Source organism: Mixophyes fleayi, chromosome 2 (assembly GCF_038048845.1).
Source record: "Mixophyes fleayi isolate aMixFle1 chromosome 2, aMixFle1.hap1, whole genome shotgun sequence".
NCBI lineage: Eukaryota > Metazoa > Chordata > Amphibia > Anura > Limnodynastidae > Mixophyes > Mixophyes fleayi.
This window is the reverse complement of record NC_134403.1, coordinates 65,457,701-65,475,981: the sequence shown is the minus strand read 5'-3', so window position 1 is coordinate 65,475,981 and position 18,281 is coordinate 65,457,701. Positions and strand designations below refer to the sequence as shown.

The following is an 18,281-nucleotide window of genomic DNA, read 5'->3' as shown; positions in this document are numbered from 1 at the left end:
TATATATAGATAAATAGGTGCCCTTGTTCAAATAAAGAAGCAGTATGATTAGTTAATCAGCCGTAGTGTAAGCAGTCAGAACATTAAATGTGGTCCTATGTAGGTACTCATACACAGGGAATAAAAACAGATTCTAACATTTACATCCACCATACAAAATACTGTATCTATCAGTAATATAATACTAAGATATAGCATCTCACATGGTCTTAGCTTTACATCAATTATCTTAAGAATCAAACAGCATATGTATTTATTTGTATTTAGCAGTGCATTCATACCTGTCTGTTAGTGGATTATGTTAGTGACATTTAGCTGTTTCTCAGCTAAATATTATGTCACTAGGATCTCTCCACAATCCACACCCATACATATTTAATGTATACACCTCTTATTGTTCTTTCCTGCTATAGCCACACCCTATACAATCACATTTTTCCACGCTACCATTATTAAACATGTATCTAACAATGCTGACTTTATACTATAATCAAGCATCCTTTTACACGTCAATCAATCAATCAATCACACACCCTTCATGATCTATTTGAGTCACAGAGCTACTATATTATAGTATGAAATCACAGAATCTAGGCACAGAATTTCATGGGCTGCTAAAAAAAGTCTAGTGGTTTGGCTGAATTATCCAGCGCTGATTTAGAATAGTGACTATCTCTCATAGGCTCTATTGACTTCATTGCTGATAACAAAACAAATAAACAAGTAATATGTATGAAATTTGTTCTATATAGAGATGAAGATAAATAGCAAAAAATGTACTGTAACCCTTGCCAATTGCACCTTAAAACTGCTATACATGTCCACTTCATTTTCCACTCAAGTTGCCTGCCCATTTCAGCTGAACAGAGGACCAGTAAAAAAGAAAAGGACACCAGACAGAAAATGGCATCAATCACTTTCTTCATTTTTTGTAATGACTTAACATGCTGTATTTGCAAATAAAGTGGGTTAAGTGCGGGGAACATGACCATAAGATCTATATGCTGTAATACACTATACTTCTTGGATGGTATAATGCAGCAAACCTGTACTTGTGTCAGTATGTAGAACATTAATTTTCTGTTATCACACTTAAATGTTGAGATTTTATGTCAGCAGAGTATGAACACTGTACCAACACCTTAGACTTTGTAGATGCACCATGCCGTCACCAGGAAGGCTCCAGAACAAGGCACTCTTCGTGTAGCCCAGTGGTTCCCAAACTGTGTGCCTAGGCTCCCTGGGGCGCCTCGGCGATCTAACAAGGGTGCCTCGGCCAGGGCCAGTGGTAAGCAAGACAGGGGACTACTTGGTAATTATTTTGGCTTAGGGGTGCCTTGAAAAAATTGTGGAGGCCCTAAGGGTGCCTTGAACTGAAAAAGTTTGGAATCCACTGATGTAGCCTGATCTTAAACCTCCACAGTACACAGTTGCTCCACTGATATTTTTAGCTCATACATATAAGTCTTATTTATGATCAAGAACTATTGTGGTGCAGTTAAAATAACTTATAACAAAGTTGTGGAACCCATAGAACACATGTAGGCTTTATGGCAGGTTTTGACAGCAGGAAGAGGAAATTGAAGACTTGGACTTGCATACATGAAAACTGGGTTGCATGAAACTTCTTTCCACTGCAATTTGGTCAAATTTTGGCAAACTTTGAATTGAAAATTTAAAGGGAGAAGCCGTCCCTGACCTCAGCACTGGTCCTGCTTCATAGAGCTGGCGCTTTTTAAAGTAAATGATTAATTAAATAAATAAATAAACATACAAATTCAAAATAGGTCCTTTGAGAGTCTGAGCTGGTTTCCACTAAGAAGACCACAACCACGGCCATAGTAAACAATTCTCTGGCTGGTTAGCACTAAAAAGTGTTAGGGCCCTTGCCGACAGCTCTGAGCTGTGGTGCCTGAGAAATTAACAAAATTGGGACCCATTGAGTGACAAGTTTGCCACTTCTGTAGTCCCAGCTTAATTGACTGGATATGAATAACACACAATATTAAAATAAACTAGTCAGTCAGAACATTACAATGTTGACATCACTACAGAGTATTTTAGCACAGCCAATTCCATGTCCACGTACAAGCAAACCTGAAGTAGAACAGCCAATCTGTCGACCTAGCTGGTAAGTACAGCACAGAGTGCTTCATTTTCATTTAGGGATAAATCCAGCTCGAAGATCCAATTTGTACCTTAGCCAAACCAAGTTACTCTATTTTGAGGTCAAATTTAAGAAGGGCGTGCACACTAGCTCAACTGTAAATCACAGTGCAAAAATAAAGCTGCGCAGTATTTTACTGTGCAAAAAATATTGCATTTGCACCCTTTGCCTTGCAACATGGTTTGTCCATGTGCAAATTTTCACACTTTCACTGGACTTACTCTTAACAAGGCCCAGAGTAGTGATGTGAGGCTTATGGAAAGCTGTGACATCAAATGCTCCTCTATATTTCGAACTATTTCTGTGGCTGAACGTGGTGTAAGTGGCAAGTAATAGTGATGACGGTTGCGTATGCATGCTAGAACATGTGTTTGCAATCAAGAACTGTAAAAGTGGATTTCAAGTACTGGAGACCTTAATAACATTATGCTAAATGTATTTCATGGGGGGGAGGGGTTAAAAAAAACAAAACATTTTTTTCCCTAATGTTTTTTCACTAATGACTATATTATTAACAGGTGACAATAATTGAATACTTATTTTTTTTCTGTGCATCCTGCTAAGACTTTATGTTCCACATATATATTGGGAGTATCCTGCAATGTCTTGTCTGTCAGAGCAGAGTGCACCTAGACCCGTATTCAAAAAGAAAAGTTTATTTGGAAAAAATGCACAATACGTTTGTTTTGCGAGCCTTAATGAATCAGACCCTGTATGTAGATCATAGTCTCTCTTATAATCATCCATAATACCAAATTTCATGCGGATTCAATCATTAGAATTAAAGGTATTAGGTATTAAATTGGCTGGCTTTTGAATTATGAACAATATATTGAATTAGCTGCTACTTGTATAATAAAAGGTTTCAAAAAAGATATATCTATTTATTTGCAAAAAATTATTACAGGAGTCTATACTTATTCAGCATGTTCAGGGTGATTTAATTTACTTTATCTAGGGATGAATACATTTGCTTATGACTGTGCTTTACATGTGGATTTTAACATAGTAATAAAGTAATGTAAATAAATTGTGTCTACTTTTCTCATAAGGCTAAATATTAAGTACATTTTGTTTATTTAGATTAGTGGTGATCGGTCAGCACACAGTGTTTGTTATTACGCTATTTGGATCACTATTTTTTATAACTACATTTTTGTAATGAAATCACTATAATCACTAACAAATCTGGACTATTGTCTTTCCAGAGCTCTCACTAATTCAGCATATTCCTGTCTCTTCTTGTTCTCAAAAGGAACAGGTTTTTTCTCTAGAATTCAGAAATGATCAATAATTTCACATACTAGTAGATTTTTTGCACTTTTTATAATAAAGGTGTGAGTTAATCAGATGAGCTCAGTGTTTGTATTGCTAGGAGGCATACCAAACCCATTATTGATGCAAGATGATGCACACACAATCCTACGACCAAACCCTTCTAGTGAGACAGATAAAAAGGGGAGCTTAATCATTGAGCCATTTACATTGTCTTTCTTCTGAGCTCATCCTCAGCATCACAGTTCCAAAAGGACCATGTCTGCATCTCGCCAAGCAACAAGCTCTGCTGGAGGAAGAAAAGGCTTCAGTGCTGCTTCTGCTGTACAATCAGGATCAGCCCATCACAGCTTCAGTTCATCTTCAGTCAGTCGCTCAGGCTGTGGAGGTGTAAATAATGGCCGGGTTAGCTCAGGTGGCATCGGTAGCAGAAGTCTGTACAATTTAGGAGGGAATAAAAGAATTTCCATTGCTGCAGGTTCACAGTCCCATGGCGCAAGTAGTTCTGGTTTTGGAGCTGGGAGCGGATCTGGATTTGGATTCAGTTCAGGGTTTGGTGTCGGTCAAGGATTTGGTGGCGGTTCTCAATTTCCAGTGTGCCCACCTGGTGGAATCCAACAGGTTACGATTAATCAAAGCCTTTTAGCTCCTCTTAATCTGCAAATCGACCCAACAATTCAGAAAGTGCGCACAGAAGAGAGAGAGCAAATTAAGACACTTAACAACAAGTTTGCATCCTTCATTGACAAGGTAAGTAATTGAATCTGTTTTTTATGTTATTTAATTTTAGAATGTATAAAACGTTGCTCTTTTTTGTTATACTTTTTGTTTCCGATGAACACATTTTTGAATGTCTTGCTGTTACATTTTAGGTCAGATTCCTAGAACAACAGAACAAAGTACTAGAGACCAAATGGAACCTTTTGCAAGATCAGGGAGTCAAGACAGTGAAAAATAACATTGAGCCCCTCTTTGAAGCCTACATTAATTCACTGCGGAGACAGCTAGACAGCCTGTTAAGTGATAAGACACGTTTGGATGGCGAATTAAAACAAATGCAAGATGCTGTAGAGGAATACAAGCACAAGTAAGTCAACAAACATACCTAATTATACCAACAGAGTATGATGCTGGCTTAGAAAGCTGGTTTTCAGGTACAAAGTACTGTGAAACTATATGAAGCCTACCAAATAATTGTAACACATTTATGTATATACTTAGTATAATTTATATGTTATAAAACAATATAAAAAATAAAAATATAACAAATTATAAATTAAGATGATGATGATGATGAAGATAATGATGTACAGTGTCTGTCTATTTGTATCTAAACTGTGACCAAACAGGTGGCATATGGTGGTTCTCCAGTTCTTGCTGTGATACAATTTTGCAAGACAGGATTTGTAGTTTATTAGCACCAATGGAAATGATAAGGATAAAGGTGTTTAAGTTATAAAAGGTGCCTTGAAATAATCAACATTTCTAGTAGTTATTTTTACATTTTAATCTATTTTACTGTATATTTTATGATAATTTTATAAAGCTTAGACCAAGTGTAGACCGGGGAGGGTAGTCAATATCATTGATTTAAATAAATGCTGAGTTGCTATTTTTATGTTTATTTGACAATATGATTATCATTAAACAGATTGAACACAATTATTTTGTACTTGCCAACAGATATGAAGAAGAAATTAATAAGCGCACAGCTGCTGAAAATGAGTTTGTAGTGCTCAAAAAGGTAACCATCAAATAAATGTGCCCTAATCAATTTATGTTATTGTCATATATGTGAGGACATGTTATTTACATTTTGTTGCCCATGCAGTACCTCAATTCCACCAGAGGTGCTGCTGTAGTGATCTACTGGGTCAGTCAGGATATACTTTATCTTTTACTCAGCCACTGATCATCACCATCTGTGGCTATCTATTCTTTATAGGCTTAGACTCTGCATCTCCCCTCTGTAATATATTTGTGAGTTTAACTATATATTTTTGCTACCTCAAGCTTATTAGTTATCCTGTGCCTCACTTTTGCTTTACGTTTGGGACCCTGACAACAGCCTGAAACTTAGGCTTCAGTAATATCCTACCAGAGACTGTCCATTCTACATTTCTGTATACCATTGATATACGCACTTGTGGCTTTTATATTTGCTAGACACTGTTGTTTATAAGTCTGCAAATCTGAGATTCTATTACTTCTGTATACTTTTTATGCCTGTGCTCTAGTGCATTGCCTGCACCATTCCAAGATTGCTTCTGCAGCACTACAATGCTCTTTCTGCAAATTCAAGCTTGTTTTTCTGTCTTTCTACTGTTGCACTGCATGTTTGTATCAAATTAATATTACCATCATTTACCACTTAATCACTGTGTGATACTGGCTCTGCCATGAAGAAAGATACAGGGCCTGAGTCATTCAGGAAAGTAAGGCAAGAAAAAGGAGTAAATGTTCTCCGGGACAAACCATGTTACAATGGAAGGGGTGCAAATTAATTTATTATTTTGCACATAAGAATAATACTGGCTGCTTTTTCATCTAGCACACACATACTTGATAGGTTTATTCTAACACTGAAATTTAAAGTTGAACTAGGACATGTCCCACTCCAACTTTAAATCTGTACCTACATTTTAAATTTATCTCCCCCCTCCAATGCAACATGGTTTAGCCCAGATTCAAAGTTACTCCTTTTTTATACTTTGCTCTCCTTAATGACTCAGGCCCACAGTGTTCATGACAAAAAAAATTAACAGTACTATGATATACAGTGATGAATGTGTCTACTCTTTTATTAGGACGTGGATGTTGCATACATGAGCAAGGTAGAATTGGAATCCAAGGCCACGTCGCTGACCGATGAGATCAACTTCTTGAGGGCCCTGTATGAAGCGGTAATTCTCTGTTCAGTTATTGTAGGGGACATCTAAATCACCCTTCATTGATAGTGGAGGGCCAAGACTACTAATTTATTTGTTCATCTGTCATAGTTTCGGTTGTGCTGTTTAAACCATGCTGGATTATAGAGAAAACTACAAAGAAAATTATAGAAGTGTAAAAGCAATGTAAAAAAAAAACCATCTACTTTTGTTCAGACTGTAAAATAGAACCTGGGAGTCTGAAGACTTCTCCTCCCAGACTCAGACATAAAAATGAGTTATCACACTTAGGATATTTCCCATCTCTCTTTATTGACCACTATTTGGGCGAGGATACATTTTGGATGGACCTTGATTTGGGAACAGGATGTGAAGTCCTTCACTTTCACAAGAGTCTCAAAGCATATCCCTTCCTGTGTACAACACAGTGCAGATCATGGCATTATCTCTCTCTAACCGTACTCCACTATAGAGGCCAGACAGCAAGACGCCCACTAGGATTATGGACTTGAGCTTGGGGCTGGGACAATGGTCCACTTCAATTGTTGATACCTCAGCACTGAGATAATGACAGGGAACAAATCTTTTTACATCTGATGTACAATAACTTGTCTTTCTTCTCATTTCAGGAACTTGCCCAGATGCACACACAGACCTCAGACACTTCAGTTATATTGTCCATGGACAATAACAGAGACCTAAATCTACAGAGCATCATTGCTGAGGTCAAGGCTCAGTATGAGGAGATCGCCAACAAAAGCCGGGCAGAAGCTGAGTCTTGGTACCAAAACAAAGTGAGGACATTCTTTCAATAATACATTATGATGATTACTCTTCCAAATACCATATTAAACAAAATTCTTTGCAAAGTGTATTCTGCCGAAGGGGAACATTTTTTTTCTGATACTCATCATCTGTCAACTTTATGAATCACAACAACTTATAGAGAAATTCAACACAAAATAGGACCTTTACAACATGCTTCTTACTTTATAACTTATGTAAAATTCAATGTTAATTATTTTGTTAATTAAATATATTCAAATTGCAAACGGCAAAGAAAGGTATATTGCAACACAATTACAAACATCATAAGTGCTATTTCCCCAGACTAGTCAAGTGTTTTAAATGTTGGATCTATTTTCACTTACTTCAAAGTACAGTACATTGTTTTTCTGCTTTGTCTGTAGTATGAGGAGCTCCAGGTCTCTGCCGGAAGACATGGGGATGATCTGAAGGACACAAAGACTGAAATCTCAGAGCTAAACCGTATGATTAACAGACTGCGCTCTGAAATCGACAACGTGAAAAAACAGGTAGAATATTTTTAGAGATTAGTCTTAAACATGTCAGGAATAAATACTATTAATTGAACAATAAGGGATATTACGATGTCACATTTCCAGTGAAAGTTGTAATTGCCTAGAGAACGTATTTGGAACAGAAATCAAGCAATAGATGAATTTTCTCACTAACCAAATAGTAATAAATATTTAGAGTATTAAATTATTCCCACACCTTAGACTGTGTGGCTACTAATAGTTATGTTAATCAACATTCCATGATGTTCAGTGTCGGAAGAATAATAGGACTCTAAAGATCATGTTTACCATATAGGTTAAAATATACATTTATGACTAATCAAAATATTTAAATAGACTGATTCAGGCAATGTTTTAAAGTCTCTTATCCCTTCGACCATTGGAAATGTAGATTATTTTATGATCAATGATCTAATGAAACTTATTTATCTATGAATCTAGGTTGTCAAACTGCAGACTGCAATTGCTGATGCTGAACAGCGTGGTGAGCTTGCACTAAAGGATGCTAAACACAAGCTTGCTGAGTTGGAGGATGCTCTACAGAAGGCCAAGCAGGACATGGCTCGTCAACTGCGAGATTACCAGGAGCTGATGAATGTGAAGCTAGCTCTGGATATTGAAATTGCCACCTACAGGAAACTGCTGGAAGGAGAAGAGAGCAGGTAAAGAAACCTCTTCTGTCTGATTATACGTATATACAAAATATGTATGCTGTAAATGTGACATAAGTACATATAAAATATTTATATGTCTTCAATATATCATAATGTATGATATTAGATTTACATTCATTGGTAAAATTGCAGGTTATAATTCCCAAGAGTAGACATATTTATCATCACCCATAGATTGTAAGCTTGCGGGCAGGGCCCTCTTACCTCTTTGTCTGTATGTATTACCCAGAATTGTTTTATTACTGTTTGTTCCCAATTGTAAAATGCTAGGGAATCTGCTGGTGCTATATAAATAAATGATGATGATGAAGGTGATATGTTTATAATTATGTACTCTTTTATACAGGTTGGCTGGAGATGGTGTTGGACCAGTCAGCGTTTGTAAGTGGACTACGTAAGTTGAGTTTGCTCTTAATAAAAATAAGCATATATCTAACTGTCTAACATTTTTCTAACAGCTGTCATGAGCTCAAACTATAGTTCCAGTGGTGGAGCAAGTCATGGTTATAGTGTTGGCGGTGGAAGTGGATTCGGTGTTGGAGGTGGAAACGGATTCGGTGTTGGCGGTGGAAGTGGATTCGGTCATGGCCAAGGAATTGGATGTGGTGTTAGTGGTGGACAAGGAATGGGAGGTGGAAGCTACAATGTAAAACAGTCTGGTTTTGGGTCTGGAAGTGGCAGTAATTCAAGTGTCAAAATTGTATCAAAGACATCCGCAACCTCCCGGAGGTTTTAAGATTCTTCAAGCATAGTATAGAGGGCACCATTGAATATGTTATCATAGAAATTACACTTGTACACATGTTTTAAGAAGCTGCAATGTTGGGATCAGCAAGCTGGTTTCATATTAGGCTTGTATGTATTTTTCTGGATTTAGATATGTTACAGATCTCTGCACCTAAAAGACAAACACAATTAAGTGTTCCTGGTGCTTATAAAAAAGCAAAGTCTTGCATTTGACTATTATCTATACTATGGTTAGGCAAACCGTCTCTCTCCAGCTCTTGTAGAACTACAAGTACCAGCATACCATGCTAGCTTTTATTTTCCCAACAGTTGGAGATGGGAACATGTTGCCTAACTCAAATCTTCGTGTAAGATATTACATCTATATTTCTCAGGCAATTTATTTTTCTGCTATGTTTGTGCTTCTGCAAAAATGCTTACACTTATGGGAACCATTCAATAAAATGCAATCATTCTGAAAGTGTTTTATGTCGTTTTTTTTAGCAACACAATTTAGTAATCTGAATGCTTCGCAATATATGGCATCTATTCTCCATTTGACAGTTCTGCAAATAGTTCTTTAGGAACAACTTATATGATCAATAAGCTCTTTTACAAGAATTTATCTAGAAATGCTATTTTGCTAAATTGTTACTCCCATATCCCTAACTATTGATGTGGCTTTTCAAATGATTTAGCCTTCATTTCCCTTAACAATTGACAACACAATGATAATTGTTAAGGGGGGGATTATCAGAATCTGTTTATGCACATTAATGTGAATAAGAAACAATTTGAATGTATGCTGTGGGTATTCAGATGATCTGATTGGCTACATTGTGTTCTATCCATACTTGCCAACTTTCCCTGAATGTCAGGGAGACTCCCTGAAATAGGGGTGATCTCCCTCACTCCCTGAAGAGTCTGGCATTCTCCCTGATGCTGAGTGAGTACAAGACGTGGTTGGCTTCGCCATCTGTGTCCTATGTCCATGTATTGATGCCTATAAAGGTGGGCATTTTCATGGAGACCAAGATTTAATCAAAGACTGACAGGTAAGACAACATGAATTCAGTAATGGAGACAGAAATGTAAAAGACACTACAGTCTCTAGAGATTCATTAGCTGCTTTTCTTTAACGCATAGTTGCCTACTCTCCTGGAATGTCCGGGAGACTCCTGCATTTCTGGGAAACCCCCTGGGCTCGCCCCCGCAATAGATAAGTGGGGGGCTTAATGATGCAAATATTGCGCCATCTTAGCCCTGCCCCCTGCTGTAATTGCCCAAAATTGTGACAATCGTTTAGGGGGCGGTGCCAAAATGATGCAATTCATCAAGCCCCACCCCCGCACGCCCACCTCCCCCAGGATCTCCTTGAAGCCAACGAGGAAAAGTTGGCAAGTATGATTCTATCCCTGCCCACTTCAAAACTGGGGACATCCACTGGGGAGAAAACTGGGGAGATAAAGATAAATAAGATGAAGATAAATAACAAAAATGTAATGTAACCATTGTCAATTACACCATAAAACTTCTATACATGTCCACTTAATTTTCCCTATTAAGAAAAGTTCCCTGCCCATTTCAACTAAACAGAGTGGACAGTAAAAAAAGAGAAACAAGAAAATAACACCAGCCAGAAAAGACCACTAATCACTTTGTTCATTTTTTAAAATGATTTAGCATTCTGTATTTGCAAATAAAATGGGTTAGGTGCAGGGAAAATGACCATAAGATCTATATGCTGTAATATACTATACTTTTTGGATAGTATAATGCGGAAGACCTGTACTTGTGTCAGTATGTAGAAGATTAATTTTCTGGTATCACACTTAAATGCTGAGATTTTTTGGCAATGGGGTATGAACACTGTACCAACACTTTGGATATTGTAGATGCCACCACACCGTCACCAAGAAGGCTCCAGAACAAGGCACTGTTCACCATAGGCAAACCGAGGGGGGGGGGGGGGTTCCCAGTGCCTGGAAAACCCCCTCCAAGCCTAGGGCACTGTATAATTGAGGTGGCTGCTCCCGCTTAAGACGGCTCTGCTTGAAAAGGGAGAGCTGCGTCCACCAACAGTAGTGCAAGCGGCATTGCCCATGTATATTATGGGGATAGGAAGAGTTGGAGAGCAGCCAAGCACTGTCTAAAATTATAGTTACTTCCCCATGCATGCTGGTCACGCTCACTGGTGGCATAGTGTGGAAACCCCCCCTCCACAAATCCTGTGTTTGCCCCTGGTTCACATAGCCTGATCTTAAACCTCCACAGTACACAGTTGCTCCACTGATATTTTTGGTTCATACATATAAGTCTTATTTATGAACAAGCACTATTGTGGTGCAGTTAAAATAACTTATAACAAAGTTGTGGAACCCACATAACACATGGAGCCTTTATAGCTAGTTTTGACAGCAGGAAAAGGAAATTGTGGACTTGGACTTGCATACATGAAAACTGGGTTGCATGAAACTGCAATTTGGTCAAATTTTAGCAAGCTTTGATTTGAAAATTTAAATTGAGATGGCGTCCCTGACCTCAGCACTGGTCCTGCTACATAGAACTGGTGCTTTTTAAAGTAAATAATTAAATAAATAAATAAATATGCACATTTAAAATAGGGTGCGTGAGAGTCTGAACGGGTTACCACTAAGGAGACCTCGACCACTGCCATAGTAAATAGTTCTCAGACTGGTTAGCACTAAAAAGTGCTAAGGCCCTTGCCGACAGCCCTGAGCTGTGGTGTCAGAGTTAAATCTATGGGGTCCCCAGGCGCCTGATTGCGTGCTGTATACAAATTCACAATAAGATGCAAACAAATAAATAATGTAATATAGATGGTATATTCAAACACATATAACATTGCTGTACTTAAACAGAGGACATATGCATGATAATAATGATTATCCACTGTTTGTTCGTATTATCATGCATATGTTCTCTGTTTAAGTACAGCAATGTTATATGTGTTTGAATATACCATCTCTATTACATTATTTATTTGTTTGCATCTTATTGTGATTTTGTAAGTCTAAGTCCATAATTTACTTTATCTGCTGTCAAAACTAGATATAAAGGCTCCATGTGTTGCCACCACCTATTGAGTATGGGCAATAGGACCCCAATATACTGTCCCACACTGGCACACAGGCTTCTAGTTATCCACAAACTAACAAGACCCACACCAGCACACACAGGGTTAACTCTTCACACCTCCAGACTGTTACACAAATGTAAATACAAGCACACACAGCTTGTTAATCAAATGTATCAACAAATCACACACTGGCATTCCAAGGGTTAACCTGGTCGAGCAATCTGTCTCTTCTAAACAGGCAATGGATTTGTTAGAGTATCAAGGACGCAACTTATTAAATTATAGATTTAATATACAAAAATACAGAGCATTCAGATATAAAGAAAAATAATGAATAAACAATTAATATATTGACTAGAGATGGGCGGGTCCGGTTCTCCGAGAACCGAACCCACCCGAACTTTGGGTATCCGAGTACCGAGCTGAGCAGCTCGGTACTCTCCCGCCCATTCCGAATCCAAATCGAGGCCGAACGTCATTGTGACGTCGTCGGATCTCGGGACTCGGTTCTCGCGATACTTCAACTTTATAAATACACGCCTCCACAGCAATCCATCGCCATTTGACAGAGGGAGAGAGCAGGGTGTAGTCATAGGCTAATTAGAGCAGGGACAGAGAATACCATATTGTTCTTGCAATTGCTCTAACCAAAATCGCTAGTGCAGAGAGGAGGATAGAGGTTTATTATTTTTTCTTCATATTTGGCACTCCCCAGCGCTTTTGGGGTGTCCCCCATAATTGTGCATTAATATTTCTGGCTGTCAAAAGTCATATCTGTCAGCAGTATCTACTCAATAATTTTTAGCACTCCTCAGTGTTTTTGGGGTGTCCTCCCTAATTGTGCATTAATATTTCTGGCTGTCAAAAGTCATATCTGTCAGCAGTATCTACTCAATAATTTTTAGCACTCCTCAGTGTTTTTGGGGTGTCCTCCCTAATTGTGCATTAATATTTCTGGCTGTCAAAAGTCATATCTGTCAGCAGTATCTACTCAATAATTTTTAGCACTCCTCAGTGTTTTTGGGGTGTCCTCCCTAATTGTGCATTAATATTTCTGGCTGTCAAAAGTCATATCTGTCAGCAGTATCTACTCAATAATTTTTAGCACTCCTCAGTGTTTTTGGGGTGTCCTCCCTAATTGTGCATTAATATTTCTGGCTGTCAAAAGTCATATCTGTCAGCAGTATCTACTCAATAATTTTTAGCACTCCTCAGTGTTTTTGGGGTGTCCTCCCTAATTGTGCATTAATATTTCTGGCTGTCAAAAGTCATATCTGTCAGCAGTATCTACTCAATAATTTGTAGCACACCTCAGTGTTTTTGGGGTGTCCCCCATAATTGTGCATTAATATTTCTGGCTGTCAAAAGTCATATCTGTCAGCAGTATCTACTCAATAATTTTTAGCACTCCTCAGTGTTTTTGGGGTGTCCTCCCTAATTGTGCATTAATATTTCTGGCTGTCAAAAGTCATATCTGTCAGCAGTATCTACTCAATAATTTTTAGCACTCCTCAGTGTTTTTGGGGTGTCCTCCCTAATTGTGCATTAATATTTCTGGCTGTCAAAAGTCATATCTGTCAGCAGTATCTACTCAATAATTTTTAGCACTCCTCAGTGTTTTTGGGGTGTCCTCCCTAATTGTGCATTAATATTTCTGGCTGTCAAAAGTCATATCTGTCAGCAGTATCTACTCAATAATTTTTAGCACTCCTCAGTGTTTTTGGGGTGTCCTCCCTAATTGTGCATTAATATTTCTGGCTGTCAAAAGTCATATCTGTCAGCAGTATCTACTCAATAATTTTTAGCACTCCTCAGTGGTTTGCGCTCAGAATGGATTCAAAGCAGTCCACATATGATCTAAATGAGCAACCAGGTTCTGTCACCAGTCCTGATGTTAGTGTTCCCAGTACGTCATCTGGCCAAGGCGATGTCAAACAACAGAGTGTTTTCAAATTAGTGCAAAAAACAAAAACCAAAAAAAAATTTACTGTATTGAAGCGAAAAAGAAGTGTAACTGAGCAAAAGTTAAGTGACGATAAAAAAAAAATTGCAAGCATGCCATTCTACACACGCAGTGGCAAAGAGAGAATGAGGCCTTCACCTTTGGCTATTAGTGGCAGATCCCAAAAAGTTACCCAGGCTACAATTGGTGCACAACTACTGTTACGCGTCAAAGCTGAGCTGCAAGATACCAGTGAGGCATTACAGGAGAATATTTGCTCTGATTCACAAATGACAACAATCCCTGTGGAGAGTCCATCCAACAGTGGGATGTCTAATCGTGAGCATTCTGCTGATGTGTGCCTTAATAGCCCGAGTGTAGCCGGTGATACCCAAATTGAGGATGCCACTTTGGAATTAGAAGAGGATGAGGGGGAGATTTGTGTAGGCGACGAGGGCGCTAATGAGGATGTTGATGAGGATGAGGTTGTTTGTGTAAGTCCTGCACCAGTGGCAGCAGTTCTGGCACGTGACAAGAAAAAGGCCATTGTCATGCCTGGGCATAAAACAAAAAAATCCACTTCTTATGTGTGGAATTATTTCTACCCAAATCCAGACAACAATTGTATAGCCATTTGTAGTGTATGTGAAGCCACAGTCAGTCGAGGGAGGGACCTTAACCATCTTGGAACCTCGTCTATGTTACGCCATTTAACGAGAGTTCATGGCAAAGTGTTGGGAAAAGCTGAAAGTTCTTCCCAAAAGAATACAAGCACTCCCTCATCAGCTAAGACCCTCCGCTCACCGACATACCGACGGCTACAAAATACACCCACCACACCATCCTCATCAATATCCTCAGTAGCGCTCGGAGTTAGCCCGGCATCCCACTTAAGGCTGGATGACTCCGGCACTATTATTGATTCCTCTGAAGAAAGCGTTAGTCCTGCTGCTGCTGTTGCTGCTGCTGGGGGTGAATCGTCATCCCAGAGGCAGGTGAATAAAATGAGCAGTCCTACATTTCAGCAATTAACTGTGAAACAATCATTTGCGAGGGGAAGCAAATATGACAGCAGTCACCCAGTCGCCAAGCGAATCACAGACGCCATGGCTGCAATGTTAGTGTTAGATCTGCGTCCAATCTCCACAATAAACGCAGTTGGTTTTTCACAGTTAATTGAGGTTTTGTGTCCGCGTTACAGAATTCCATCGCGACACCATTTCTCCCGTAAAGCTATTCCACAACTATACCAAAAAGTGTGTAAAAATGTAGAGATTGCGCTGAAAAATGCCATTCTGCCCACTGTTCACTTAACCACAGATATGTGGACAAGTGGAAGTGGCCAAACCAAAGACTATATGACTGTGACAGCCCACTGGGTTGGTCATTCACCTTCACCAGCAGGAACAGCAGCAGCATGTACACCACTACGTAACATTTGTCACAGGCAGGCCACTCTTTGTATCACCGGCTTCACTAACAGGCATACGGCTGACAATTTGTTACGCAAACTGAGAGATGTGATTGATGCATGGCTTATACCACTCGGACTCTCCCCAGGGTATGTCATTTCAGATAACGCCAACAATATAGTGCAAGCATTACAGCTGGGTGATTTCCAACATATTCCCTGTTTTGCTCACACCATCAACTTGGTGGTGCAGAGCTTCCTACGAAATAACCGTGAGGTGCAGGAGATGCTTTCGGTGGCCCGTAAAATTTCAGGCCATTTCAGGCATTCAGCCACAGCATGTAGGAGATTACAGCAGCTCCAAGAGCAGTTTAACTTGCCCTGCCACCAACTTAAGCAAGAGGTGGTAACTCGGTGGAATTCCACCCTGTACATGCTTCAGAGGATGGAGGAACAGCGCAAAGCCATCCAAGCATATTGCACAAGTCATGACATTGGGAAAGGAGGGGGGATGTATTTCACTCTTGCACAGTGGGGAATCCTTTCAGTGCTGTGCAAGGTGCTGAAACCATTTGAAGTTGTGACATGTGAGGTCAGTGCAGACTCTGCTAGTTTGAGCCAAGTCATTCCTTTAATTAGACTATTGGAAAAGCAGCTTGAGAAAATGAAGGAGGAGCTGAAAGCAAGCAATTCAGCAAAGTATGTTGGCCTTGTCGATCAAGTACTTAATTCGCTTCACAATGATCCTCGAGTTATTAAGATCTTGAACTCGGATCAGTACGTTTTGGCCACTGTGCTTGATCCAAGGTTTAAAACCTACATTGAGTCTTTACTTGTAAATGAGCGAGATATGAACTTTTGCAAGGAGCTATTGCTCAGCAAGTTGGCCGCTGAACTGGGCCTCGGCTTGACGACGTGTCCTCCTTCACTTTCTCAAGCTGTTGCTCGTAAAAAATTAAATTTCCAAAAAAGAAGCAGGGAAGACACAGGGGGCAGACGAGAACAATTTAACATCTGGGCTGGTTTGAAGGATTTTTCAAAAAAATGTGTCACTTTGCCCATAAGTCCATCCAATATGAGTATAAACATGCAAAGGATGGTGGAGGATTACTTTCAAGAGGTAGTTGATATGGAAATGTCAGACAGTCCCTTTCCTTACTGGGAAGAAAAGCAGGCCATTTGGAAACCCATGTACAAACTTGCTTTGCAATACCTAAGCTGCCCACCCTCCAGTGTGTACTCTGAACGAGTGTTCAGCACAGCAGGGAACTTAGTCAGTGATCGCCGTAGAAGGTTACTTCCCAAAAATGTGGAGAAAATGATGTTTATAAAAATGAACTACATCTTCCACGAGGAAGGCCTTCACCATCCAAGACATCCAAGCACTGACTGTTCTCTAATGGCGGATTCAAGCGGCGATGAATTGATAGTCTGTGATGATGACGTACACACTGATGAGGGTGAGGATGAAGCTGAAGATGATGCCGATAACATCTTTTTAAAACTTTCTATGTAAGTGTAGGGTGCAATCTACCCCCAAAGAGGAAAGGGACTTGTGGCATTTCCATATCACATACCATCTTGAAAGGCTGCTGTTAGGGCAATTTATCCTTAAGGGTAGGGTGTCATAGACAGAGTGACCCTAAACTGGCTTTGTCCATTTTTCATAATATTGTACAGTCTATAATGGCTGAATTTTTTAGTATTTTATACAAGTGGAGGGGGGCCTAGAGAGACAGAAACCAAACTGGCTTTCTCCATGTCAATTAATATTGTACAGTCTATAATGGCTGAATTTTTTGGTATTTTATACAAGTGGAGGGGGGCCTAGAGAGACAGAGTGACCCCAAACTGTCTTTCTCCATGTCAATTAATATTGTACAGTCTATAATGGCTGAATTTTTTAGTATTTTATACAAGTGGAGGGGGGCCTAGAGAGACAGAAACCAAACTGGCTTTCTCCATGTCAATTAATATTGTACAGTCTATAATGGCTGAATTTTTTGGTATTTTATACAAGTGGAGGGGGGCCTAGAGAGACAGAGTGACCCCAAACTGTCTTTCTCCATGTCAATTAATATTGTACAGTCTATAATGGCTGAATTTTTTAGTATTTTATACAAGTGGAGGGGGGCCTAGAGAGACAGAAACCAAACTGGCTTTCTCCATGTCAATTAATATTGTACAGTCTATAATGGCTGAATTTTTTGGTATTTTATACAAGTGGAGGGGGGCCTTGAGAGACAGAAACCAAACTGGCTTTTTCCATTTCTTTACATATTTAACTATAAGTGTAGGGTGTAATATACATTCAAAGACGATGGCTGCATTGCCAATATGCATAGATGGAGAGGAAGACAATCTGTTTTGTGTGTAGAATAGGCCTACCAACGAAGAATTAAACTGTTTTTTTGGATGATTTATTACCTCAACAATTAGATTACTTGTCTCTAAAACAGTTGGAGCACTAAATTGGGTTAATTTAGGCCCAAAAACATGGATTTTCCCAAAAAATAGCAAAACAAAACCAAACAAAACCAAAACCAAAACCAAAACACGCAATGGCGGTTTTGCAAAACCAAAACCAAAACCAAAACACGACGGTAATCCAGATCCAAAACCGAATCCAAAACCAAAACACGGGGGTCAGTGACCATCTCTAATATTGACATAACAAGCAAACAGTTTAAAATAAAAGAGATAAACGTATAGAGCAAAACTTACTTATAATCTGTATGCCAGGGGCAGGCAGAGAAGATGGACAGTCCTTCAATTA

The 18,281-nt window shown here is 39.1% G+C and overlaps 1 protein-coding gene across 2 annotated transcripts; it reads left to right on the top strand.

Moving 5' to 3' along the window:
• The first annotated feature begins 3,700 nt into the window (after nt 1-3,700).
• On the top strand, nt 3,701-9,080 carry LOC142140132 (keratin, type II cytoskeletal 6A-like). Of its 2 annotated transcripts, XM_075197990.1 has the most exons (10): nt 3,701-3,752; nt 3,822-4,192; nt 4,315-4,529; nt 5,126-5,186; nt 6,250-6,345; nt 6,960-7,124; nt 7,521-7,646; nt 8,094-8,314; nt 8,673-8,707; nt 8,785-9,080. In XM_075197990.1, exons 1-10 carry the CDS (start codon nt 3,701-3,703, stop codon nt 9,060-9,062), a joined length of 1,620 nt encoding a protein of 539 aa, XP_075054091.1. In that variant the 3' UTR covers nt 9,063-9,080. The 2 variants fall into 2 exon arrangements, with proteins under 2 accessions (XP_075054091.1, XP_075054089.1); XM_075197988.1 differs by having other exon boundaries at nt 3,701-4,192.
• Nucleotides 9,081-18,281: the final 9,201 nt, after the last annotated feature.

Excerpts from the sequence above, each read along its gene's own strand:
- LOC142140132 (XM_075197988.1), top strand. The coding sequence starts at position 3,701 with ATGTCTGCATCTCGCCAAGCAACAAGCTCTGCTGGAGGAAGAAAAGGC. Across the intron at positions 4,193-4,314 it reads TTGCATCCTTCATTGACAAG|GTCAGATTCCTAGAACAACA; the intron begins GTAAGTAATTGA and ends GTTACATTTTAG. Across the intron at positions 5,187-6,249 it reads AGTTTGTAGTGCTCAAAAAG|GACGTGGATGTTGCATACAT; the intron begins GTAACCATCAAA and ends CTCTTTTATTAG.